The sequence below is a fragment of the Megalobrama amblycephala genome, linkage group LG2 (genome assembly GCF_018812025.1).
Source record: "Megalobrama amblycephala isolate DHTTF-2021 linkage group LG2, ASM1881202v1, whole genome shotgun sequence".
NCBI classification, from domain to species: Eukaryota; Metazoa; Chordata; class Actinopteri; order Cypriniformes; family Xenocyprididae; genus Megalobrama; species Megalobrama amblycephala.
The window spans coordinates 46,053,329-46,078,569 of NC_063045.1; the positions used below are offsets into that span (position 1 = coordinate 46,053,329).

General features: G+C 36.5%; 1 protein-coding gene across 6 annotated transcripts in view; it reads right to left on the reverse strand.

Moving 5' to 3' along the window:
* Positions 1-1,781: 1,781 nt before the first annotated feature.
* trim3b (tripartite motif containing 3b) overlaps positions 1,782-25,241 on the reverse strand; it is a 37,560-nt gene continuing 14,100 nt past the window's right edge. For 2 of the 6 annotated variants that reach the window (XM_048178985.1, XM_048178975.1), the window contains 12 exons: positions 12,477-12,658; positions 10,675-10,915; positions 10,171-10,322; positions 8,882-9,062; positions 8,070-8,802; positions 7,846-7,949; positions 7,513-7,680; positions 6,105-6,273; positions 5,181-5,240; positions 4,534-4,604; positions 3,436-3,576; positions 1,782-3,315 (listed from right to left, as the gene is read on the reverse strand). In XM_048178985.1, the coding sequence (XP_048034942.1) occupies positions 3,163-3,315; positions 3,436-3,576; positions 4,534-4,604; positions 5,181-5,240; positions 6,105-6,273; positions 7,513-7,680; positions 7,846-7,949; positions 8,070-8,802; positions 8,882-9,062; positions 10,171-10,322; positions 10,675-10,915; positions 12,477-12,622 (2,319 nt within the window). In that variant the 5' untranslated portion in view covers positions 12,623-12,658 and the 3' untranslated portion in view covers positions 1,782-3,162. Of the gene's footprint in view, positions 3,316-3,435; positions 3,577-4,533; positions 4,605-5,180; positions 5,241-6,104; positions 6,274-7,512; positions 7,681-7,845; positions 7,950-8,069; positions 8,803-8,881; positions 9,063-10,170; positions 10,323-10,674; positions 10,916-11,966; positions 12,108-12,476; positions 12,659-19,548; positions 19,716-25,241 lie in introns of those variants that run through there. The other 4 variants (XM_048178966.1, XM_048179000.1, XM_048178992.1 and 1 more) reach the window with 4 other exon arrangements.

Here is a 25,241-nt window from a genome sequence, read left to right on the forward strand (position 1 = left end):
GGACGATAACGTTATTGAGTCCAAGTTTGCTGCAGCAGTTGTCGACATGAAAGTCACCATGAAATTGAAATTGTCAATTCTTATTTTTTTTATAGAATATTGCAGTATTTATTATAAATTATTCATCCGTGCACATCAATATTTTTTTCATTAATGTGTCATAATCTTTAATCAAAACATCTCTGATGATGCGTTTACTGGCATGAGGGCGGGACAACCTGTCACTCATGAGATCACAGCAATAGCAAACCACATCCGTCCGATCAATTCCCAATGCACAAATTCAAGTCCCGCCCTACATTTTTTCTTGTTCGAGAAGCCATTTTACTCGGATATACATCACAATAAGAAAGAAAAGACTATTGCAACTTCCGTTTCATGCCGACTTTCAAGTCGAATTATCAGCCAGAAAAACAAATTGCTCAGTCATTTCAACAATATCGTTCTTCTGTGTCCTTATTTTTATAGCTGTGGTGTGGACTTCCGATTCTGATATTCCGAAATCTGCGGTCATAATAGAGAATTTTCATGGGCACATTGTCTATATGAAGCACAGCTCACACGTTCAAAACAAGCATTTATTTTATTGGTTAACGTGGCGCATTCATGTGACCAATTTGACGATGTTGCAAAATCTGCATGGGGAATTATTTTGCTCTCCCAAAGTTCCCGATCACGTGGATTCCTATTGAAATGAGTGTGTCCGACTGCATCCTGCAAACCACGCCCCTACAAATTACGCCCCCTACTACAAATTACGCCCCCTACAATGAAACAGCCATACAGCTCTTCTTCTACTTCACTTTTTAAGCTTTTTAATGCTTCACTATCGCCACCTAGTGATAAGGCACACAGATTGCATTACATAAATAACCAGATGTCGCAAGTCATCCAGTTTGTTTTCCTCAGTTTTTAAAGTATTTATTTAAGAAACTCTACAGTAAATGTTAATTTAATGGAACGAGTTGGGTAAGGGTAATGTTTAGGGCTGAGGGTAGGTTTTTATTTTATTTTATGTTTTCCTAATATATTCATTTTAGATTTTATTAAATATTAAATTACAGCTAAGTTACCCTTACAAACATTCCATAGATTCCAAAAGATGGTCCCACTTTATATTAAGTGGCCTTAACTACTATGTACTTACATCAAAAACTAAGTACAATGTACTTATTGGGTTCATATTGAATTGCAAAACACTTTTGCTGCTATTGAGGTGGGATACGGGTAAGGTTAGGGAAAGCTTTGGTGGTATGGGTAGGTTTAAGGGTAGGGGTAAGGTGTAAGGGATGGGTCAACAGAGTAATTATAAATGTTATTACAGAAATTAATTACAGATGTAATTACATGCAGGTGTTTTTAAAATATAAGTACAATGTAAAAACATGTATGTACACAATAAGTGCATTGTAACAAATGATTAATTTAAATGTAAGTACACAGTAGTTAAGGCCACTTAATATAAAGTGGGTCCCAAAAGATTGTTTTCCTCAACATCCAAACTTGTTTCTTCGCGGGAGGCGTAACTTGCAGGGGCGTGGTTTGTAGTACTGCAGGACGCAGACAGACCCATGGATTTTGTCTGCAAAAATTCGCTGAACAATAGTAAATGTGACCACCTTTAGAGCAATTTTAAAACTTTATGGTTATAGTTAATCGTTCTTAGTGTGAACAGGCCTTTACTGATGATGGTTCTCCAAAAAAGAGCCCATCATGACAGAAGCAACTAATTATCTCAACTTGCAATTCAAATATATTATAAATTAATATACAGTATAGAATATTTTTTTTTGGCTATTACATTTTTTAAAATTTATTTCCAGTCTGGCAATAGCAAATCATTACAAGTATTTCGCTGCTGCAGAAACCATATTCAGACTGCTGGTAAAATCATTAACATGCAAAAACGTTATTTGCACAGATATTAAGATATACGTTCACCGTTTCAGCTGTGAGCCACCGTTCATTAACCTTGTACAGTATCACACAGAGTAGCCTATTAAGGAGACGTGGTGCCACATAAACCTTCAAAGAGACAAAGGAAATATCCACAAAATTAAAGGGAAGTGATTTTGAAATCATTCGCTGGTGATGAAGGACAATCTCAAAGGAAAATGTGTACAAAACATTAAATAAATAGACAAATGAAGCATAAACTAATACTGACTAAAAACAACATTTGGTTGCTACACTGTAAACATCTGGCGTCTGCATGATTATTTACAGAGAAGAGATATAATCCCATACAGCGGATCATCTTTATAGAACATAAAACAGAGGCAATAGGCCTATACTTGAAATACTTGGGTTTGATTATATTTCTACTTCCTCGTTAACTTGGATTTTTCAACACGTAAAGTAGCCTTGTGCTTTAGAAAAATAAATAATTTGGAATGGAAAAAAATATGTCATTTTTGGCTCCTTTTGTTAATTGGTTTGATTTTTGATTTTTTTTTTTTTTTTAAAAGAGCACAGCAGGGATGCACTTTCACTTGCTGTGCTGCTGATATCTGTGAGGGATAATCAGCTCAGATGTTCAGTCTGAATGATCTGAACACCCAGTTGGCTGAGAGCACTCACTGAATAGCTCGGATATGGTGAAATCTCAGTGGTAAATGCTGACAATACAAGAAGCCAGTGTCATTTACATGTTACATACACCAAATATGTTCATATGTACATACATTTGTATATTTACAAATGCAGAATGTAACAGAATTAAAACTGTTGCAGTCATGGGAAGGTCAATCACTCTGAGACGGGAAAGGAATCTTGGAAAAATCTTGGAAATAATCGACTTTTCGGCAAGGGTTTAAGACGTGATTAACAAAATGTTTTGCTATATATATATATATATATATATATATATATATATATATATATATATATATATATACTTTTTATTTATACAGAACTTACATGATTTCTAATAAGAATCTGTGCTTATTGATATGGTTTCTGTTATTTACAATCAACATTCCTGGTTTAGTACAGAAGCAGTTCTTTGTTTTGGAACATGAAAATCAGTAGAAGATTTAAGAAAAGTGCTTTTTGTTCATTCGATTCTTCCTTTCTGGAGGATTTTGCTGATATGACTATGCAAACAATGATGAACCGAAGTCGCAGGAGAGTTTGTGGCACCCTGTGGCAGTACCTGAGACGTTACTGCAGGTACCGATAGACTTTGAAGCAGTGGTTACCAGAATCGGCCACTACGACATGGCCGTCGGAGGTTAAAGCGAGACCCTGCGGCCCATACAGAGGGTCTGCAGTTGTGTTGATGTAAGAGAGAAATGAGCCTGCGCTGTCAAACACCTGAGAAAAAAAAAAGACACACTTGCTTTGTAGAGATTGTCATCTTAAAAAGTGCTTCTAAAATGACTAATTTTTTGGAGATTTTGTAAAGAGGAAGTGGATGTTTAGAGGATTCAGTACCTGTATTCTGCTGTTGCCCCAGTCTGCTACGATGATGTTGCCGTTAACATCAACAGCGACCCCTGTGGGGGCATTAAACTGGCCGTTTCCCTCTCCATGGGACCCAAATTTGAACAAAAACTCCCCATCTGCACTGTAGACCTGAGGAAATACAAATTTTAATCACCCATATTAAATAAAATACAATGTCACTTACAATAAAAGATGCATTCTGTAATTCTGTCCCCTCATTTAAGTTTTACATATAAGAAATGAATAATACTTTTGAAAATACATTTAAAATCATCCAGTCGTGTCAGTAGAATTTTATTTTTTTTTAAATGGAGCAGGTCACCTCATTTTTTTTCCTCATTAATGTACACACAGCACCCCATATTGACAGAAAAACACAGTTTTGGTCGTCCCAAACGTCTTCCATTTAAGGATTATGGAGGCCACTGTGCTCTTAGGAACCTTAAGTGCAGCAGAATTTCTTTGTAACCATGGTCAGATCTGTGCCTTGCCACAATTCTGTCTCTGAGCTCTTCAGGCAGTTCCTTTGACCTCATGATTCTCATTTGCTCTGACATGCACTGTGAGCTGTAAGGTCTTATATCAGTATAATCAGTATAATCAAACACAGCTGGACTCAAATGAAGGTGTAGAACCATCTCAAGGATGATCAGAAGAAATGGACAGCACCTGAGTTAAATATGAGTGTCACAGCAAAGGGTCTGAATACTTAGGACCATGTGATATTTCAGTTTTTCTTTTTTAATAAATCTGCAAAAATATCAACAATTCTGTGTTTTTCTGTCAATATGGGGTGCTGTGTGTACATTAATGAGAAAACAAAAATGAACTTAAATGATTTTAGCAAATGGCTGCAATATAACAAGAGTGAAAAATTTAAGGGGGTCTGAAATTTAAGGGGGTCTGAATACTTTCCATACCCACTGTATATATATATATATATATATATATATATATATATATTTAAAAGTACACACACATATATGATATGGATATGGTTCAGGTCCCTTACTTTAAAATCTATGGATTTTTTTCTTCTTTTTTTTTCCAGTGAAAACTGTAAGTACGGCCATGAGATACACTCACCTTGACGGAGTGGTTATGAAAATCTGTCACCACAATTTCATTCTTGTTGTTGACAGCAACAAAGTGCGGACCTGCATGTGTGGAAACAGAGAAAAATGGGGGAGAAGAAAGATTCAGACATGATAAAGACACAGAAAGAGGGCGGAGAGGAGAGCAGGGATGTCATGTGATTAAGATCTCACAGCTGATCATATATGCTGCGTTCACGCCACCTCGTATTTACCGGAATCTTAAGATGACAACATGTGACATTATATTCGGAGCCGTTCAATTATGCATTTCTATGGCGGCACTATCAATGCCTAAATGAATCTACAGCGGTCAGGTGGTACAGCAGCCATGTGGTAGACGTGGGAGCTTTCAGAAAACTCTCAGCTTACAACTTGTAATTACGAGCTCTACGAGGACGTGAGCCAGAATCTCGTAGTTACAGTAATTACGATATAGCGTGAATGCACCTATAGATCTTGTGATGTAATGTGTATGAAAGCCTTCATCCTTATCATTGAACAATTTGATTTTTGTCAACATTTGATTAGAAACACAAAGCACAAAATCATATTCTCTTGAATTCAGTTCTAAAATTAAACTTAATTTCAATAAGATAAATCACCACATTCTGGGACGAGAATTCACTCCATACTTACTGAACACAGGGCCAGATTTACTAAACTTTTGCTCCAGTGCAAACTTTGCACCACTTTTTTCTAAAAAGGAATGGGAAAAACACAAACAAGGGTAAGCGGAGACAAATAAATGACAGGGCAGAAGGGATTGACAAATAAAAAGGCGCAAGAGCTACTTCAAAAACATTTCAAATGGTGCAAGGATGAAAATCATCTTTAAGTGCTGGAACAAACGTGGAGCAGACCAGAAGAACAATGGAAAACTGTCTAGAGATGCACATCCCAAACCAGTCCGCAAGCCACATGCACTTGCTTAACAAGGATTAGGAAAAGGAACTGATGTATTTAAATAGTAAAATAAGCAGCAGGAAGAAAAGTGCTGGATGAACTTTAAAAAGCATGACTAATATTTGTGTATCTATCAGTATCTTAGTAAGAATATAGGCTCTTACATGTATGCATGCATTGGCCTTCATTTATCATACAGACAGATAATGCAACTGAAAACATGGCTATTGCTAAAGTGAAACAGGAACAGAACTGAGGCAGGGAAAATATACAGGTCTAGATCCTTTTAAACACTGGAACTGAAGCCTGTGTAAATCTGGCCATTTCTGTATAAAAACACCAGCCTTTTGCAGCGTTTGTCTTCCCAGAATGGTTCTTAGTTGTTGCTTTTGTAGTAAAACCTCATTTAGCTCTTGTTTCTTTAAAGTTTGTTACTGAATTGGAACATTTTAGGTCACAAGAATAGTTCCTGAGTGCTGGACAAATGAGGTATTAGGAAGAGATGTTAGAGGACAAGCAGTCACAGCACACAACAGGGGGCGCCAACAACACTTCTGCAACTCTTTAGTGCTTAGATAGGTTAACCACATCTTATTATTCAATGTTGGCTCTATTAGCATCAGGATAAAGTGTTTAGGCTGCGTTCAATCCTTGTACCTGCGAACTGTCTGTCTGAAGTGCCTCTGGCTCCAAACTTGGTCACTAGTTTGCCATTAGATTGAAAAATGAACACACAGCAGGCTTTATTATCCACTGCAATGATATGACCGTTCCTGTCTACAGCCACTCCTTTGGGTCCCATCAGACGGCCAGCACCGATCTTATTCTGCATGGGGCACAGACACAAAGAGAGGGTCGTTTAGAGGACCATATTAAATGGCTCTTAGGAAAACGTGATTCTGAGTAGCCGAATCTTTGACAATATTCAAGAAACTGATAAATCATCTCTTCCATGAACAATTAAATGACTTCAAAAAACAAAACAAAAATCTTATTTTTCTGTTTTCACTATTGCTCCTTGTTTTAGCTTGTACTACTGTAGTCCTCATTTGTAAGTTGATTTGGATAAAAGTTTACACTAAATGAATAAATGAAAATTAGTCACTCATAGAATTGAGTAAGAAAAATGATTTACAGAGTGGGTAAGAAACTAATTAAATTGGAATAATTAAAATTTTTACTCAAAGTCATAATTCATGTCAATATTTAAAGGGTTAGTTCATCCATAAATGTAAATTATCCCATAATTTACTCACCCTCAAACCATCCTAGACTTTCTTCTTTCAGCCAAACATAATCAGAGATTTGTTAAAAAATATCCTGGATCTACCAAGCTTTACAATTGGAGTGAATGGTACCCTAGATTTTGAAGCCCAAAAAAGCACATCCATCCAGCATAAAAGTAATCCATACGGCTCCAGGGGGTTAATAAACGCCTTCTGAAGTGAAGCGATGCATTTTTTAAAAAAATCCATATTTATAACAATATTCACTGGCTTCTGGGAACAGCCATACGTGAGTCGAGTTCCAGCAGAAGAGTGACCTCTGACCCGACGCATGACGTATTGATGAACACGGAAGTGCAGAGGATAGAGCAAAACAAAACACTGGTCATGAATTAGAAGTCTAAAGCGAGAATTTTTAAAGAGAAATGTCGGAGGACTTCGATATAAGAGAAGAGGAGCTTGAGTTTGTTGCCGAGCCATATTTGTTTGAACCACGAGAGGTGTCTTCTCTCACCTCAACATCATACGTCGGGTCAGAGGCCACCCTTACGCCAGAACTCAACTTGCGCAAGGTTGTCATTTTTGGGTGAACTAACCTTTAAGGACTTGTGCTCCTTGAGTTATGTTGCTTAAATTTTTTTGGAAACTGTGATAATTTTTTTCTGTATTCTTTGAAGAATAGAAAGTTAAAAAGAACATTTATTTCAAAATTGAATTTTTTTGTAACAATATAAAATTCTTTCCTGTCACTTTTGATCAATTTAATGTGCATACAAGTAAGATTTAGTTTGTTTTTATACACATACACACACACACATATATACACTGTTAAACATCACCTTGAATTTCCCATCAGGGGAAAAGATGCTGATCCATCTGTTATCATAATCAGCTACTATAATGTCTCCATTTGTGTCGACTGCCACTCCTGTCGGCCTCTGCAGTTGTCCTGGGGAACGACCTCTGACCCCAAAACGTGCTTTGAACTGGCCATCATTAGTAAACACCTTCATAAAAGCAAACAAATGATCAAATTTTGCACTGAATGCAATGAAAATATTTCGATATCTCTGTACTGAACCCAAGTACAATTACTGTGACATACTGGTTCCAATAAATCACTTTAGAAATGAAGCCTATCATTTTTATAAAATTGCTATATATTGACTAACCTGTATACACTGGTTGTTGCTGTCTGCTACAATGACCCTCCCATTAGTGGAAGCAGAGATGCCCTGTAGATTAGTGAACTCTCCCTTCTCCCTCCCCCGAGAGCCTGAGGGGTCAGACAAAGGAAAAACACTGCCATTCAAAATCAAACTAATATTTAACAACAATCGAACGTGTCTAACTTCCTATTGTGCACATAAATAAGTTTTTGTCCAGTGTTTCTTACCCACTCTGTAAATCAGCTCATCCTCTATGGGGTTTTCCTTCTTTTTGGTGGTGCTGTACATGCTGGAGGGTCTCCGTACGGCTTTCTGCCTGATGTGTCCTCCTGTTCCACTAGGAGATTTAACCCTCCTTTTCACATCGTCGGGAGACTGGGGTACATCCGACGGCTTTATCGCCCGCAGTCTGAACGGGCTGCCCCGCACGGGCTGTCCATACAGCGTCAAAGAGAAGGAGTACTCCCCTTCGCTCTTAAGTGTGTACCCTACCTCATACGTTCCGTTTTTATTGTCCACAACCTCCACCTCTGCCGCCCGCACTCCGTCCTGCCCTGTTATCTCTGCTCGGAGGACCGCATTACCGGTCCGCACAAGCTCGCTGTCCTTATCCTTAGTGGTAACTGTTACGGTCACATGCTGACCGACCAGGGCATGTCTGAGCCCTTCTCCCGTTGCCACACTCGTGTGTCCCACGGCACCCGTCGTCAGCAGCACGCCCAGGTTCTGGATGGAGCGTCGCAAGCCCTCCGTCTCTATCTGGCAGTCCAAGTGGGCGTTTTCGTGTGGCCGTTCAGGAAAGTCGTGGCAGGCGAGTGCGCTCACCCGCTCGCTCATCTGCTTTTGGACCAGCAGGACTTCAGTGGCGCTGCCGTGGTTCAGGGCCTGCTCAGTAAAACTGCAGCTGCTCTGGATGTGCTCTTTTCCCTGCAGAAGGGAGGATAACTGTGCCTGAAGCACCTATGGAGAACACAGCAGAAAGGAGTGTTAGAGATATAGAAGGAATACATCCTGTTTAACCTATCAGGAAATTTCTGACCTTCTGCTTGGTGCTACAAATGTTCTCCAGGTCGGTGATGAGCGCAGCCTTGCGTTGATGCAGTGCCTTCTCGAGCTCCTCAAATGTCATGTTGATCTCATTGACTGCTTCGTTCTTCCTCTCTATCAGCTGTTTAGAGATTTCATTCACCAGCTCAATGGCCGCTGTTAGTTGGGGCAGCCTGACCGAATAAAAAAACGAATTTTATCAGAGAAATGATGGAAAACATCCAAGTTATTTGGAAAACAGGCAGCAATTTTATTCACAATGATTGCTTAAAACAGCTTATAAAAGCATAATTTTGTTTTATATTTAGTTACTTGTAAAAGGAGATATATTATTATTTAATATTCATATTTTTTTTTTAATATCATTATATCAATATTTTTATCATTATCATTTTGTCTTAATTTTTTATATATATATATATATATATATATATATATATATATATATATATATATATATTAGAATTATTACTATTATCAATATATTTTTATATATTGATAATATATATTATCAATAATAATAATAAAATAAATATAATAATAATAAAATAAAAATATATTGATAATAGTAATAATTCTAATATATATATATATATATATATATATATATATATATATATATGATATTTATATTAGAATTATTACTATTATCAATATATTTTTATTTTATTATTATTATATTTATTTTATTATTATTATATTATTTATTATTTATATATTTTTTAAAATTATCATTATTACTTTTTCATAATTGTATATCAACATTTTTCTCATGATAATATTTCCTTAATTTTTAATAATACTATTTACATATATATTTATATATATTCATTATGATTTTATTATTATATTTTTAAAAAAATATTATTATAATTTGTTCATAATTGCAATAACAGTAACAATAGTAAAACATTTTAACACAACATAACACATATATATATATATATATATATATATATATATATATATATATATATATATATATATATATATATATATACTTATAATAAACTTATAACAAATTATCTAAAACTAACATAATAATATATTTATTTTTGCTATCATTATTTATTTATTTTTTATTTTTTATTATTATATCGTTTTTTTTAAATATATAAATTTTTAAAAATAGTTTTATAATAATAATAATGACAATAATAATAATAATAATAAAAAAAAAATAACTTTAAAGCAATATGTATGTAGTGTGTTCTATTGGTATTATTATTGAAGTGATTAACTGTATATAACAGCTGTCTGTTACGAACGGCACATATGTACCTGTTGCGTATAGCATCTAGCTGGTTCTTTAGCACTGCTTTGTGCTGTTCTAGAACATCCCGCAGTGGAACGGTCACATGCTCTCGGTGTTCCCCCTCTGTGCAGTCCAGGCACATGGCCGTCTCACACGACTCGCAGTAAAACTCCATCACCTGCAGGGGCACCAGTGAGCAAACATTTCATTCAGCATCCTAATGGATTATCAAAGGGAGCTAATGTGCGCTAACAGGCCTGAACAGCGTAAACACACTCATGTGTATTATGACTTTGAAGACACATAAAGGAAAACCGCTGGTAGCTTTTAGGTGTGTTTCAGAGGGAAGAGAAAGAAGAGAAAGCAACAGCAGCCTATGCCAATGAAAAATTGGCTTAAATGCAGAGAAACCAGGGGTGGTAAAGGAATTCCGCGATTTCACAAACAACCTAATTTTTGATGGTTTCTCCTTCATGTTCCCACCAAGTGTTGCCAAATTTGGTTTCATCATCAGATGGTAAGAGGCTTACCTTGCCCTCGTGATTGGGGCAGGAGAGCGGTTTCCCAGCGGCTGCAGCGCTGACAGACTCCAACACGCTGCAGGCCTCCGGCCGAGAGCATTCTGGGTCTCTCTGCAGCACCTCCATGAGGTTTGTGATGAAGAAGTTGTTCTGTAGTGCCGCCACACCTTTCTCAGGCAAAATGGAGGTCTGTCTGCACACCGGGCAGGACAGTGTCAAAGACTGAGCAGGAATGTAGTTCTGTAGGCACCTGTGAGATAGAGAGAAGGACAGACATGATTAACGAACTCAAACAAAATCAATCAGCCACAATTATCGGTCTCCTCATGTTGTTCCAAACCCTTCATTTCTTCTGTAGAACACAAAAGGAAATATTTTGAAGAAAGATCACATTGCTGTTTTCCTAACAATGAAAGTAGATGGGGACCAAGCTCCAAAAAGGACAAATAAAGGACAAATACCATAAACCTCTATAAAAGTAATCCATATGACTAAATGCACTTTATTCTAGAGTCATACGATAGCTTTGTGTGAGGAAATGACTGAAAGTTAAGTCAACATTCACATTCTTTTTATTTGGAGAGGAGTAACATATATTTTGCTATAAATAACTCCCTTTGTGTTCTACAGAACAAAGTAAGTCATACAGGTTTTAAAAGAAAAGAGGGTGAGTAAATGATGACATTTTTTATGAACTATCCCTTTAAATAGGTATAAAGTAATGTATTTTAACGTCATACATTTTAAATGTTGTATTTTATCATACTGTATATTGTAAACTTTAATGTAAAAGTATCTTTGAAGAACAGATATTAACAACCATTAATATACACTATCTTTCAAAAGGGGTTAATAGGATTTTTTTTTAAAGAAATTAATAATTTTATTAATCAAGGAAGCTTTAAACTGACAGTAAACACATTTATAAATTTACAAAAGATTTCTATTTCAAAAAATGCAGTTTTTTAAAAAAAACAAACAAACTTAGAATCCTGAAAAAAATATTAAGCAGCAGTTTTTAACATTGATAATAATAAGAAATGTTTCTTGAGCACCAAATCAGCATATTAAAATGGTTTCTGAAGGATCATGTGACACTGAAGACTGGAGTAATTACTGCTGAAAATTCAGTTTTGCATCACAGGAATAAATTACTTTTTAAAATATATTCAAATAGAGAACAGTTATTTTAAATTGTAACAATATTTCACAATATTACTGTTTTACTGTATTTTTGATCAAATAAATGCAGTCTTGGTGAGCATAAGAAACTTTTTTTCAAAACAAAAAACTTCACTAACCCCAAACATTTGAATGGCGGCGTATCTCACATTTCATAAATGATGTACTCCTGTGAGACAGTGTGAGAGCAAGATGGCTAGGAGGGCAAGCGTTGCTGAAATTTCAGTCACAATACGAACAATCACAGTGGAAACACTCCACTGACATTCAACCCCACAGATACAAAGCACAAAACACCCAAAGAGATAAATAAAGACACAGAGAGTCTCATTGTCACACAGCACACATCTCATGCCATCGATGCAGAAGAAAATATTTGTGGTAGAGACAGAGCATCCATGCCAAGGATAGTCAGCAGTAAGTGAACAAAGTTGCAATCCTAACAAAAGGTTAACAACTGTTCTATGCTTCAATCATTAAGAACATTATTAAAACCGTGAGCTGTGGCCTTGCACTAGTGCTCATGTTGGAAATATGAGTTCAAGTATGGCTTGCTTCATTACCGGACCTCCTCCCCATCATTTCCTGTTCTCTCTCTACTATCAATAATATTGGCAACAAATACAGACCTTTCGCAGAAGGTGTGCAGGCAGGGCAGGACTTTGGGGTTGTGGTAGTGGTCCAGACAGATACTACACACCAGGAACTGCTTGTCTATCTGGCGGACCACTGGGCTTGTGCGGCCGGTCTCAAACTTCGCCATGGTGACAGACATCCACAGAGGGGGCCGAGGGCCAGGACACACCTTAACCTGAAATAAAAAAGATGCTATTAGTCAGAAGTTATTAAAAGTCTTCCAACAGGAAAAAAAAACACATTTCATCATTTTAAAGGTGCAATATGTAATATTTTCTGTCCGCTAGAGGTCTATTCAAAACAAAGGCGTAGCTTGATGATGCCAAGTTTGAGCGCGGAATCTTGGCACATGTGGTCTTCACATCACAGCCGGTGGAAATAATCGGGATAGGACATGGGATGAAATCATGTTCATGGATGCGATTATTAACGTTACTGTAGTATGAAGCAGAGCAGTACCGAGTGTTGTGGGAGCTGAATGAGGCCGCTGGAGCGCTTGCGCAACACACGCCGTGAGCAGCGGAGCTGTTATTATACCACAGTCATCGGCGCCGCTTCTGCTTTTCCAGTCATGAGTATGAGGTAATGCAGCTCTTTTTATCATATTAGATACATTTGAGTTTGTTGAAAATGTAGTGATGTTATAACGGTTCTCTGTGCGCTCACTCGGCAGCTGCTGTGAGACACTGTTACACACTGCAGTAAGCTAGATCGATTTTAGAATATCATACTAAATGCTGGATGGCTTGTGTTGATAAATGGCATGCAATTCATTTTAAAATGTATTGTATGATGGAAAAATTTCTGTATTACTGTTACTAAAAATAAAGCTGCATCTGATTATGCTATGTTAGCTTCTTGACAAAACAGTGTTTTTCTCTGAGGCATGGTAAAGCATGGTACTCGCAAAAAAATAAATAAAGAATATTAGATTTGAACAATAAGACTATATAACATAGCTATATAACAACAATTCGTTTTCTGTCTACAAATATATCAAAACAGTTGTTCCCTTGTCTATTAAAACATAAATAATCAAGCGTTTTTGGTGTTTCAATGGTTTCTACAAAATAAAATCGGAAACCGAGGGTAACGCGGGTATGACGCAATTGACAGGCGACTCCTCACACGTCCCGGAGCCTTGGTTAAAATTGCAATTTTCTCACGATTTACAAATAGTTGCAAACATTTGGGATATTGAAAGTACTCAAGTGAACAAAATATATAACACTGGCCTAATGGTTTTTGTATATTTTACTGCAAAATTCTTACATATTGCACCCTTAACTTTAAAATAATGAAAAGGGCAACCAACGCAGACAATCAAAAGATTACAGTACGTCACTTCTCAGACATTCCATGACTCGAAACAAAGCGCCAACCAACGCCAACAGATGCTGACGTGGGTAACACACTGATCTGACAAAACCTGACAAAGCGTCTGTTGCCATTGGTCCGTGACCTCCGTGTCTGCTGGTACAGAGTGAATTGGCCTTTAAAGGGATAGTTCAACCAAAAATGAAAATTCTGTCATAATTCACTCACAATTATGTCGTTCCAAACCCACAAAACTGGTTAATCTTTGAAACACAAATGCAGATATTTTTAATAAAACCTGAGAGGTTTCTGTCCATCCATTGAAAGTCCAGAAAAACAGTCCAAAAAGTTAATAAAGGCATCATGAAGCGACTCCATATGAATAGCACAGTTTAATCCAAGTCTTGTAAGGAGATATGATTGCTTTTTATGATGAACAAATTTAATTTAGGCTTTTATTCACATATAAACACACATACGAGATGTGATGTGCACTATGTATGTGTGTCGATCATTGTTTAGGTGTAAATAAAAGCCTAAATAAATCTGATCATCATATAAAGCGATCATATCTCTTCATAAGTTTTGAATTAAACCAATCAATTCATATCAATTCAATTTGTTTTATGATGACTTTATGACCTTTTTGGATCTTTTAAAATTAGGTTACCTGGACTGTCAATGGAAGAACAGAAACCTCTCAGGTTTCATTAAAAATATATTAATTTGTTTGATGGGTTTGGATTGACGTGAAAGAATGATGGGTGAGAGAATGATGGCAGAATTTTTATTTTTGGGTGAACTATCTCTTAAAGGGATAGCTACCATAGTATTGACTACCATAGTATTAGTTTTCCTACTATGGTAGTCAATGGTATTCATCCAAATATCTTCAAATATATGCAAATATCATTGTGTTCATCAGAACAAAGAAATTTATACAAGTTTGGATGAGTGAATGATGACAGAATTTTCATTTTTGGGTGAATTAACCCTTTAAAGAGATATTGAGATGGCAAGAGAAGAAAACCTCCTGTATGAACAGGATAACGTGAGAGTGAGATAACAGGTGACGCCTGCTGAGCTGCTACCAAACAAGCAACTTTAACACAGGAAAATAACCGTTATTCTGCAGGGCAAAGAACACACTGTATTTCATCAGAAGAGAAGAGCATGGAAAAATGGATTACAGAGTTGTAGAGGCAAATAAATGCTGACAATTTTCATGCCACTTTTCCAGATGAGCAGCAACAGCAGCGGGCAGACAGATAAGTACTGATACAAGGACATGAGCTACTGCTGAGGCCATTACAAGCTCCTGCAATGTGGGTACATGCTGTGCCACTTTTTACTTTATTTGTCCTCTAGGCAAAGAGATATGAGACAGAGGTAAAACTAATATTTCAGGATGTAAAAGAAAACATCTAACATAAGGGCCATAGAAATATGACCGTCTTTCAAAGAGATTCATTGACACACCCGTGTCATGTTAAGGAGTAAGTTTAGTGATTTACGATTTAAATACAAAATTTAATACTAATGCACAGTTCCATTTTTACTTACAGTACTTCCTGCATTAGAAGCAAAATTACTATCATTATTAGTTGATCCACTAACATCATGTATCAACACATCTGACACACTTTACCCCAAAGCGAAAAAAAAAAAGGTTCATTTAATAATTCATGGATATTTAATTAATTAATCATTTACATGGTTTAGATCTGTATATATTTGCTTTGACAAAGAACATTATCTGGCATGAAAATGTACTTTAACATGCAATTTTCAGCTTAAGTAAATAAAAACTTTTTCACTTTTTTCTAGTGCTGTCAAACTGATTCATCTAAATCACATCTAATATAAAAGTTTGTAAATATAATATGTGTGTCTGTGTGTGTGTACACAAACTTTTATGTTAGATGCGATTAATTGTGATTAATCGATTTCACAGCAATTCCTTTTTCATGTGCATCTGTCAATCACAGTGAATATATGTGCAAATATACTGTATATGATATATATGTTCACAAAAAACACTTTATACAACTTAATAATTTGGGAAATAATATTAATATTATTCAAAATTAATTAATATGAATACAAATATTAAAGGTCCCGTTTTTCGTGTTTTTTTAAAGCTTTGATTGTGTTTATAGTGTGCAATATAACATGTGTTCATGTTTCACGTGTAAAAAAAAAACAGTATTTTTCATATAATTTACTTATTTGTATACTGCTGTTTCCACTGTCATAAAAACGGGCTGATGACTTCCTTGTTCTATGAAGTCCCTCCTTCAGAAATACGTAACGAGTTCTGATTGTGCCAGCGGTTCCTGTGTTGTGATTCGACAGCAGCTTAGCGAACCTTGCCCGGAAAGGTCACGCCTCTTACCATAACGTGGAGATGCACGCGCTCAGTGTTATTGTAAACATGTCTTTAATTTTACCCTATCAATTTAAGCCGGAATCAGACCCGGTGATTGGACTGCGGGATGAAAATAACAGCGTTTCGACGACATGGCGACAAACACACTCTACAAACGCAACTCTTGTGTATTCCTGTGGGCGGAGGTTAGTCAAAAAACTGTTTTAGTGACGTCATTAAAGAAGGAAGTAGAGGGATGTAGTCCAAACTGGCCGTTCGATGTAGGCGACTTCTGTTAAATAAAATATCTCGCTTGGCATTGAACTTTGAGCTTTAAAATTTTACAGATTTTATTTATACTCTAACAACAACATTACACACTAACTAAAGTTTGAAACATGGGATCACGAAGAACGGGACCTTTAAAGTTGTATTAGTCTTACTATATGATTTTTGTTTAGCACAAAGGGCCTAGATCAAATCCGACATAATAATTTAATAAACATAATCAACATCTCCTGTGCAGTGTTATTTTAGTGAGATACTATTATAATTTTTTTTATTAATATTTTGATTTAGTTTTTATTTTTATTATATTTTCTGTTTTCATTTTAATGTTAAAGTTTTAGTAATTTTATTGTGTTTTTGTCATTTAGATTTTTTTAATGTCTATATAATTTTTTAATTTTATATCATTTTTTAGTTTTTTATAGTTTTTTTCCCCCCAGATTATTAATTTGAGTTATTATAGTAAATACATTTCAAATAAATGAATATGAGAACTAGAACTAACTAAAATAAGATAAGTTATTTTTAATGTAGTTAGCCTATACAAACCCTGCTCCTGTGATAGCTCAAAAAATGTGAGTTGACATGCCATGTGACCAAAATTATGCACGATTTTCTAGATTAAGGGGATGACACATCTAACCCCAAGTCAGATTCAATATTCATGCCTCGTATCAAAACTAAAACTAAAATAAGGCCTTTGATTCAGGAAAGTCTCTCTGTCTGATCAGTTTGCAGGCCAATTATGACACTTTCAGTCTCTCCCTTCTGCTCTCTGTCATGTTTTGACAGCGAGTGTCTTGCTCTCAGTTTACTCCAGTGCCTCTGTTCCCAGTGTTGCTCTGATACTTCTGACATGTGCTCTCATGGACATATGAGTGATGGTAACGTGAGAGTGTTATAGCTGATATTAGTTCCCTTCTCCCACTTTCTAAAATCCTCCTCCTCCAAACCCCCCTCATCCTTTCTGTTTTGATGTGTTGATATATGCGGGCTATATTTAGACGCATGTCTCACTGGGGTAAGCTTAATAAGGGGTCACGTCCAGCAGCGGATGGCTGAGATTCTTGTGCACAACACAGAAAGAGGAGCCAGTGCAGGTATCTGGGCTGACATGAGCTCAAATACACACTGACAAATAGAATTCATGATCATGTGACTAAAAATGCAAAGCATATTTTGAAATTAGATTTACTGGTCTGAAATGAGAAACACATCTGAAAATAAGCATATAACCTTTTCTGCAGTCGCTACATGGTCAATGACACAGTGTTCATAAAAAATATACAAAAAACTGATTTGCATACATGTACATATCATTAGTACACATTATTATTTTCAAAAAGATTTTTTTTCTTCTTACATTTATATACATACATATTAATTCATAGATATTACATTTTTGGGGAGTCTGACTACATGACATTTGACTTGAACGAACTTTGTCTTGTCATAAAAAGATCACATTGTCTGATTTTTTTAAGAAACTTATTGACCCTCACACAGTCATGAGGTTCTGCAGAGGTCCCCTATATGGCATACACTAAAATAAATAAATCAATAAATAAATGATTTGGTGGATTTACTTTAAAAAAGCAGTGTTAAGTGGGTTTCAAGCAACTATATTGAGTAATTTGTACAAATAACAATTTAGTTGTATGAGCAAAATAAATTCACGTAAAGCTGACAAAATTTCTTTAAGTAAATACAAATCATTTGAATTTGTCACTGTTACATTGTATTTATATAGGCAGTTTACTTAATGTTAAATTTATAAAAGTTTATTACATAAGGTGAAGACATTTGTTGACTTAATTTACCTTATTAAATTAACTATTTGCTCTACAAAATAGAACAAAATAGAAACAACTCAGTTAAATTAAGTTACACATGTTTTTAAGTAATGTGAACATGGATGGTTTGAGTGAAACTAACAAGAGTGAAAGTTCATTTTTTTAGTGTAATTTTCTGTTTTATGTTTTTTTTTCTGCATTTTGTTTGGACCTCATGACAGGCAACATTTTTTAAATGTTTAAAAGCAATGAAGCAGTTATATATATGTGTGTGTGTTTGTCTGTGTGCGCGTGTTTTTGTGACATATAAGGACACAAATTTGTATAATGACATGGGTATGACATAGGTATTACAAGGAGAGGATGACTTATGAGGACATTACCACATGTCCCCATTTTTCAAAAGGCTTATAAATCATACAGAATGAGTTTTTTTTGAGAAAGTAAAAATGTGCAGTTTCCTGTGATGGGTAGGTTTAGGTGTAGGGCGAGAGAAAATACGGTTTTTAGAGTATAAAAACCATTACGCCTATGGAATGTCCCTCACAAAAACAAACCTGTGTGTGTGTGTGTGTGTGTGTGTGTGTGTAGTGTGTAAACTACTTACTGAAAGTGATTTTTCTTAATTTTATATATATATATATATATATATATATATATATATATAAAACCACTTGTAATACAGAGTTTAAAAACAAATCTTATCATAAAGAGTGTTATATCACTGATCCACATGCATGCTAAACAAAACACTATATGTGACATGAATTGCTCTAAATGCTGACTGACATAAATCCACCTGTTCCCATAAAACAAGATCTTATGGGTCAAGTCACCGGTCAGCAACCCTGACCCAGATACAGCCACAATTGAGAAACCAAACACTGTGTCATTGTTCAAAAAAAGAAGCCAACAACAATCAGCAATTGTGTCATGCCGCCTCATACAAAATTATCCCACAATGCACTCCCACACGTCACTGTGTGCATGGCACATGTGTATACACCTTTCAAACACACTCCAATCCCATATAGCTGCTTCTGACATCCACAAAGACCTGGTCAAATCAGAATAGGCAGTAAAGGTGTGAACATGACACAGAGTGAAGCATGAGATCGTTCAGAAACCTCAAACCATCTCTGACCAGATGTGAAACAGGAGACAGAAACAAAAGCATTCTTCTCTTTGAAAGCCACAGCTCTTCACTGCTCCGGTGAACACGCAAAAACACTGACAACCGTTCACGTGCACACAGCAAGACTCAAACGCACTAGAGGGTTAAAGAGGAATCACACTTACACGCAAAAGCAGAGTGAATGCTTCTCAAGCAGGTTCCATTGTTGTTTTCTGAGATTTCAGTAGGGCCTGGTGGCTGAATAGCACAACAGATCCCCTTCCCTGTTTCTAGACCCCCTCCCCAGATGAATGCACCGCTCGTCGTCCCCACGCCTAGTGCACTCTCACTGCCCGAGCAACAGCTGTGATGTCACAAAGGGGCGGCTGGGCTAAAGCCAAACCACGTCTACTGGGCTACACCATTGGCTGAGGATGAATGCACTGTTTTTGCTCCTCCCACAAGCTCTGCTGTGATTGGCCTTTCAGTGTTATCTTCCCAAAGGCATGGATTGCCTCACAGAGAAACAATTCCTATTGACAGATTGAGTGGGTTGGGAAAGGGAGAGGATTTAAGTTGAATGCCAGCTTTTTAGTGCAATGACTTTAGTGCGTGTGTGAATGCTTAGGATGAACAATAAACCATAATGATCATGTAAAAACACTATTCAGTTCACCGTTCACCTGCTTCTAAAGGAAAAAGCTTTAAGATGGAAAAAGCTGCTTCTAAAATGCACTTAAAATGAGTAAAAGTAATTATTTTGAGTCATAAAAAGTGTTTCAGCGGGGATGTTTCATTCTGTGAGGTTATTTAATTTCCCTTTATGTTTCAACTATTTTAACATGTCAAAAAACATCAAAATTAATGCTAATCTTGATTTAGCTCCAGACATTGCCCTGCTTTTGCTTGCTTGTGAACTGACTGACATATAAAGTATTAAAACAATCACTCGGTATGATGGTTATATAAGAGATGATGTCATTACAGCTGGGTGGAGTGACTCCAGATTGTAGGATTATGAATTCCAATACCTCTGTTTTCATGATAATACATTTCAATAATAAATAAACAAATACATAATAAAATAAAAATGTAATAACTAATAAATATCGATATTTAAAAATAACAATACTTTAATTTATGTATCAAAATATATCATTTGACTTATTACCTATAGTTTTGCATATTTGTGTATATAATTATTTATTTGTTTAAAATAGATTTAAAAACATTCTGAGTGGATGACATTTTTAATCTGTCAGTAGATTAGATGGAAAACATCAACAGTCATTAATCTGGAGGGATTGACTGTCTGATTTCTCCCACGGCGGCTGGTTTTCAGATAACACTTACACCTCTAACTGACGCCGCTGCTCAAACTTGCTCCAACACAACAGGCACAAATGGAGCTGGACTTTTTATTCATGGATTTTTTTGTATATATGGGAGAATACATGCTGTTAACTTGTGTAAAAGGGAAATTAAAGACAGAGAAACTCTGTGTGATGAAAAAGAGTCTAGTCTGTATATATTTTTAATCTTTGTAACAGAGTAGCTTTGTGGTTAATGATCTGGGCTGACATTATAAATATTGTCCGCTTGCTCCCAGGTAGAGAACTTACTGGCTCTGAAAAAGAGGGAACTTTGTTCAACCAAACCTTGAGAGGCAGCCAACTGAAATCTTGAACGTATATCCACTGCAATTTCCTGTCCTTCTAAGCGGGCTAATATCATCTCTCAGGGGTTTTGCACTGGCCATACCTTCTCTAAGCTTGTAGATCATAACTGGCTGTGCTTACTCAAACAGCAAGGAACTATGGGACAGCGTTGTGGGAAACTCCATCGCAATACATGATTAGTTCCATTCTGCAATCATTCTAGCTCAAACAGAAAAAGTTTTGATATTTTAATTGGAGATAATTTATTTCTTCTTATGTGTTCATCTCTGTAATAACCAAACATATGGCACTCTCCCATACAGCACAGTGAAGCGTAATTAAAGTTTCCTGGCAACTGCATTAATTAATCTTTACATAAAGTGTAATAAGATGCTACATCTAGTCCACTCGGCTCAGATGGAGCCTTCAGGCACCGTCCTCTTACTGTGTCCAGTTATGTAATTCAGCATGTCACTGCAATTGCAGAGAGGGAGAGGTACTCATGCCGCAGGAAACATGACTCAACAGAATGCTGTCAGGATACCGCAGACAGGAGAGTGAGAGAGAGGGATTCAACAGAGAGAAAGAAAAGATCTTGCTCTACCTATGTCACGGTCTTGTACTGGTCATTACACAGATTTGGGAGTATAGAGCTACACTATGGGACTTCTTAAACTTGGATTTTTTTGCATATGGGAGAATACATGCTGTAACTTGTGTAAAAGAGAAGCTAAAAACTGTGTGCGATGAAAAAGCATCTGCTGCGATCTTCGTGACAAAGTAGCTTTAAGTTTAAAGCTCCACTATGTTAATTCTTACATTTTTTTATGTGATCAGCAGTTTTTCTTTTATTGCTCAGGCTATAAAATCTAGACATTATTAAAGTTCACAGTTATGTCTCACGGTTATATACACACCGATCAGGCATAACATTATGACCACCTGCCTAATATTGTGTTGGTCCCTCTTTTGCTGCCAAAACAGCCCTGACCCGTCGAGGCATGGACTCCACTAGACCCCTGAATGTGTGCTGTGATATCTGGCACCAAGATGTTAGCAGCAGATCCTTTAAGTCCTGTAAGTTGCGAGGTGGGGCCTTCATGGATCGGACTTGTTTGTTCAGCACATCCAACAGATGCTCGATTGGATTAAGATCTGGGGAATTTGGAGGCCAAAGTCAACACCTCAAACTCATTGTTGTGCTCCTCCTTCTTGAACCATTTTTGCTTTGTGGCAGAGTGCATTATTCTGCTGAAAGAGGCCAAAGCCACCAGGGAATACTGTTTCCATGAAAGGGTGTACATGGTCTGCAACAATGCTTAGGTAGGTTATACATGCCAAAGTAACCTCCACATAGATGGCAGGACACAAGGTTTCCCAGCAGATCATTGCCCAAAGCACAACACTGCCTCTCCTAGCTTGCCTTCTTCCCATAGTGCATCCTGGTGCCTAGTATTCCCCAGATAAGCGACGCACACGCACCCGGCCATCCACGTGATGTAAAAGAAAATGTGATTCATCAGACCAGGCCACCTTCTTCCATTGCTTCTTCCAGTTCTGATGCTCACATGCCCACTGTTAGCGTATTGTGGTCTGCGGCTATGCAGCCCCATACGCAACAAACTGCGATGCACTGTGTATTCTGACACCTTTCTATCAGAACCAGCAATTTGAGCTACAGTAGCTCATCTGTCGGACCACACGGGCCAGCCTTCGCTCCCTACGTGCATCAATGAGCATTGGCCGCCCATGACCCTGTCGCCGGTTCACCACTGTTCCTTCCTTGGACCACTTTTGATAGATACTGACCACTGCAGACCGGGAACACCCCACAAGAGCTGCCGTTTTGGAGATGCTCTAACCCAGTCGTCTTGCCCTCACAATTTGGCCCTTGTCAAACTCGCTCAAATCCTTACGCTTGCCCATTTTTCCTGCTTCTAACATATCAACTTTGAGGACAAAATGTTCACTTACTGCCTAATATATCCCACCCACTAACAGGTGCCTTGATGAAGAGATAATCAGTGTTATTCACTTCACCTGTCAGTGGTCATAATGTTATGCCTGATCGGTGTATATGTGTGTGATATATATATATATATATATATATATATATATATATATATATAAAGGAATGTAACATAAATAGAATGTAAAGATAATTGTATTGAATTGAAAGACAAAATAAAAATAGAAACAAAAAAAGAAATAAAAACAAAATAGAAATAATGACTATATTCTTAAATCCTTACTGTAGAGAAACAATCAAGATAATCAAGATATTAAAGAGAAAATATAGATTTTATAGATAATAAAATGAAATATCCTGAAAAGTAGTGACAGTTTTTTAAACGTGATTACTCCTGAACTTCCCTTGCTAAACACAGAATGAGGCGTGACACTGAAATTCCAATTCAGTCATCAAATATCCGTCAACCACAGAAGATCAAAGCAAACGGGTTGGATTGTCGTTAACTTTTTAAAATTGGTTAGAGGCGCACGAGACTCTATGCGCTCCTATGTGAGAGGGGCTCTTAATCGGGCTTGGTCCTGACAGTGGACCATGAATAGCTTATCCACATGTCCTAATCATATCTCACTGTCTCTCGCTCTCTCTACACTGTGGAAATATTCCTGGAGGGACTGCATGCATAGCTGGGTACATAAGACGGGCCAGAAATAATCTGATCCTTCAAATAACTACTGTTTATTGTTTTTTCAAAAGAGATGCTTAAGAACACTTAATGCCTTAAGCATATAAACAATACCAACAAACAGGTCAAAGACTTCTGAGTTTAATAAAGTACTTGCCATATGTAAAGTGGAGTGTTTTAATGAAGCTAATGCACATGTGCTTTTCGCAGATGGGTGTGAGTCACCCTGCAGATAGGCCTCTGGTGCTTCAGTGGAAAAACTCACTTATACAGTATGTTTATCAGTTTAGGAGTATAAATTATGCAGAAGTGTCCTCATTCTGTGGTTCAGGACTGAACAAGTGTTTTCTGAATAGTGAGTAGAGGACCAGACTCCTGAGAGTTCAGAGGAGGTGCAGTTCTGGTGGGCTGTGACGCACACCTTCTCAAATAACCAGAGCAAACATGGAATAACTTAACACTGCCAAAGGCATTTCGAGATACATTAAATTATTATGCTGCGTTACACAAACAGCATTATTTTTCTTTGGATTTTAAGTGTGTAATTTTTTTCTCCAACCTTAATGTGCATAGACAACTTTAAGTAAGCTAATCAAAGGTTGGGCCATGGCGCTTTCAACATGCCTCATTTATCAATTTCAGGCTCAACCAATTGCATGAGATCAGGGCGGAACTAGCTGTCAGGAAAGAATCTTTATTTCTGCAATTGAGCGGGGACATAGTTCTATCCATTCGTTGTTGATTGGATGGAGGAAGAACTGAATGCGAGCTTGTATTCAGTTGTAAGAAAGGGGCAGGATTTAAATGCACTAAATGATTGGAGAATCACCAGAGAGAAGTCTGTTGTTTCACCAGAAGATTAAGTCATGAAATTTTGATTAAACATTACAAGGTCAAAACAATTTTAAAAAATGAAACATGCATAATTGTTCATAATAAAATCAACCACTTTTCCAGGGGCGTTGACTCTGGAATTATTTTTCCATTCATTTTTCCCATAGGGATTTAAAAAAATTCTTCAGAAAGCATTATAAGCCAAGAACCAAGCAAACAAGCTATGAGGTGAATCATAACAGTGCAAATTTTTATATGAAGCAAAAAAGTATTTGAAAATCAGAGAAAAATTTGTCAGGGAAATCCCATGAAGCATTGCTACCAGCTTAATTGAATTGAAAACAATGGAGAAATTGCTATAAAACTACTAATTTACAAATGTTGATTATATACTGTATATAGAAACAATACACTAAGTTTATTGCAAAATATGCATATATATTCAAATATTGAAGTATTTTGAGAGTGTAGAAAGACAGACTCGATTGAGACCGAGCTAATGAGATCTTTTGGCATGTTTGCTTGTTTCGACTATCTGATTGGTGGAATTTTCTGCAAAGCATGATGGGTAATGTAGTTTTCACCACAAATTCTGCTGTTAAACATGATTATTTTAAACTAATTTGAAATAATGCGGGCTGAAGTCTTCAAAAGGATCAGATATTATCAATATTATCGAGCAACCTCGTGGCTCATAAGGTTGTCTTTAAAGTTATCGTTAAAAAATCACTT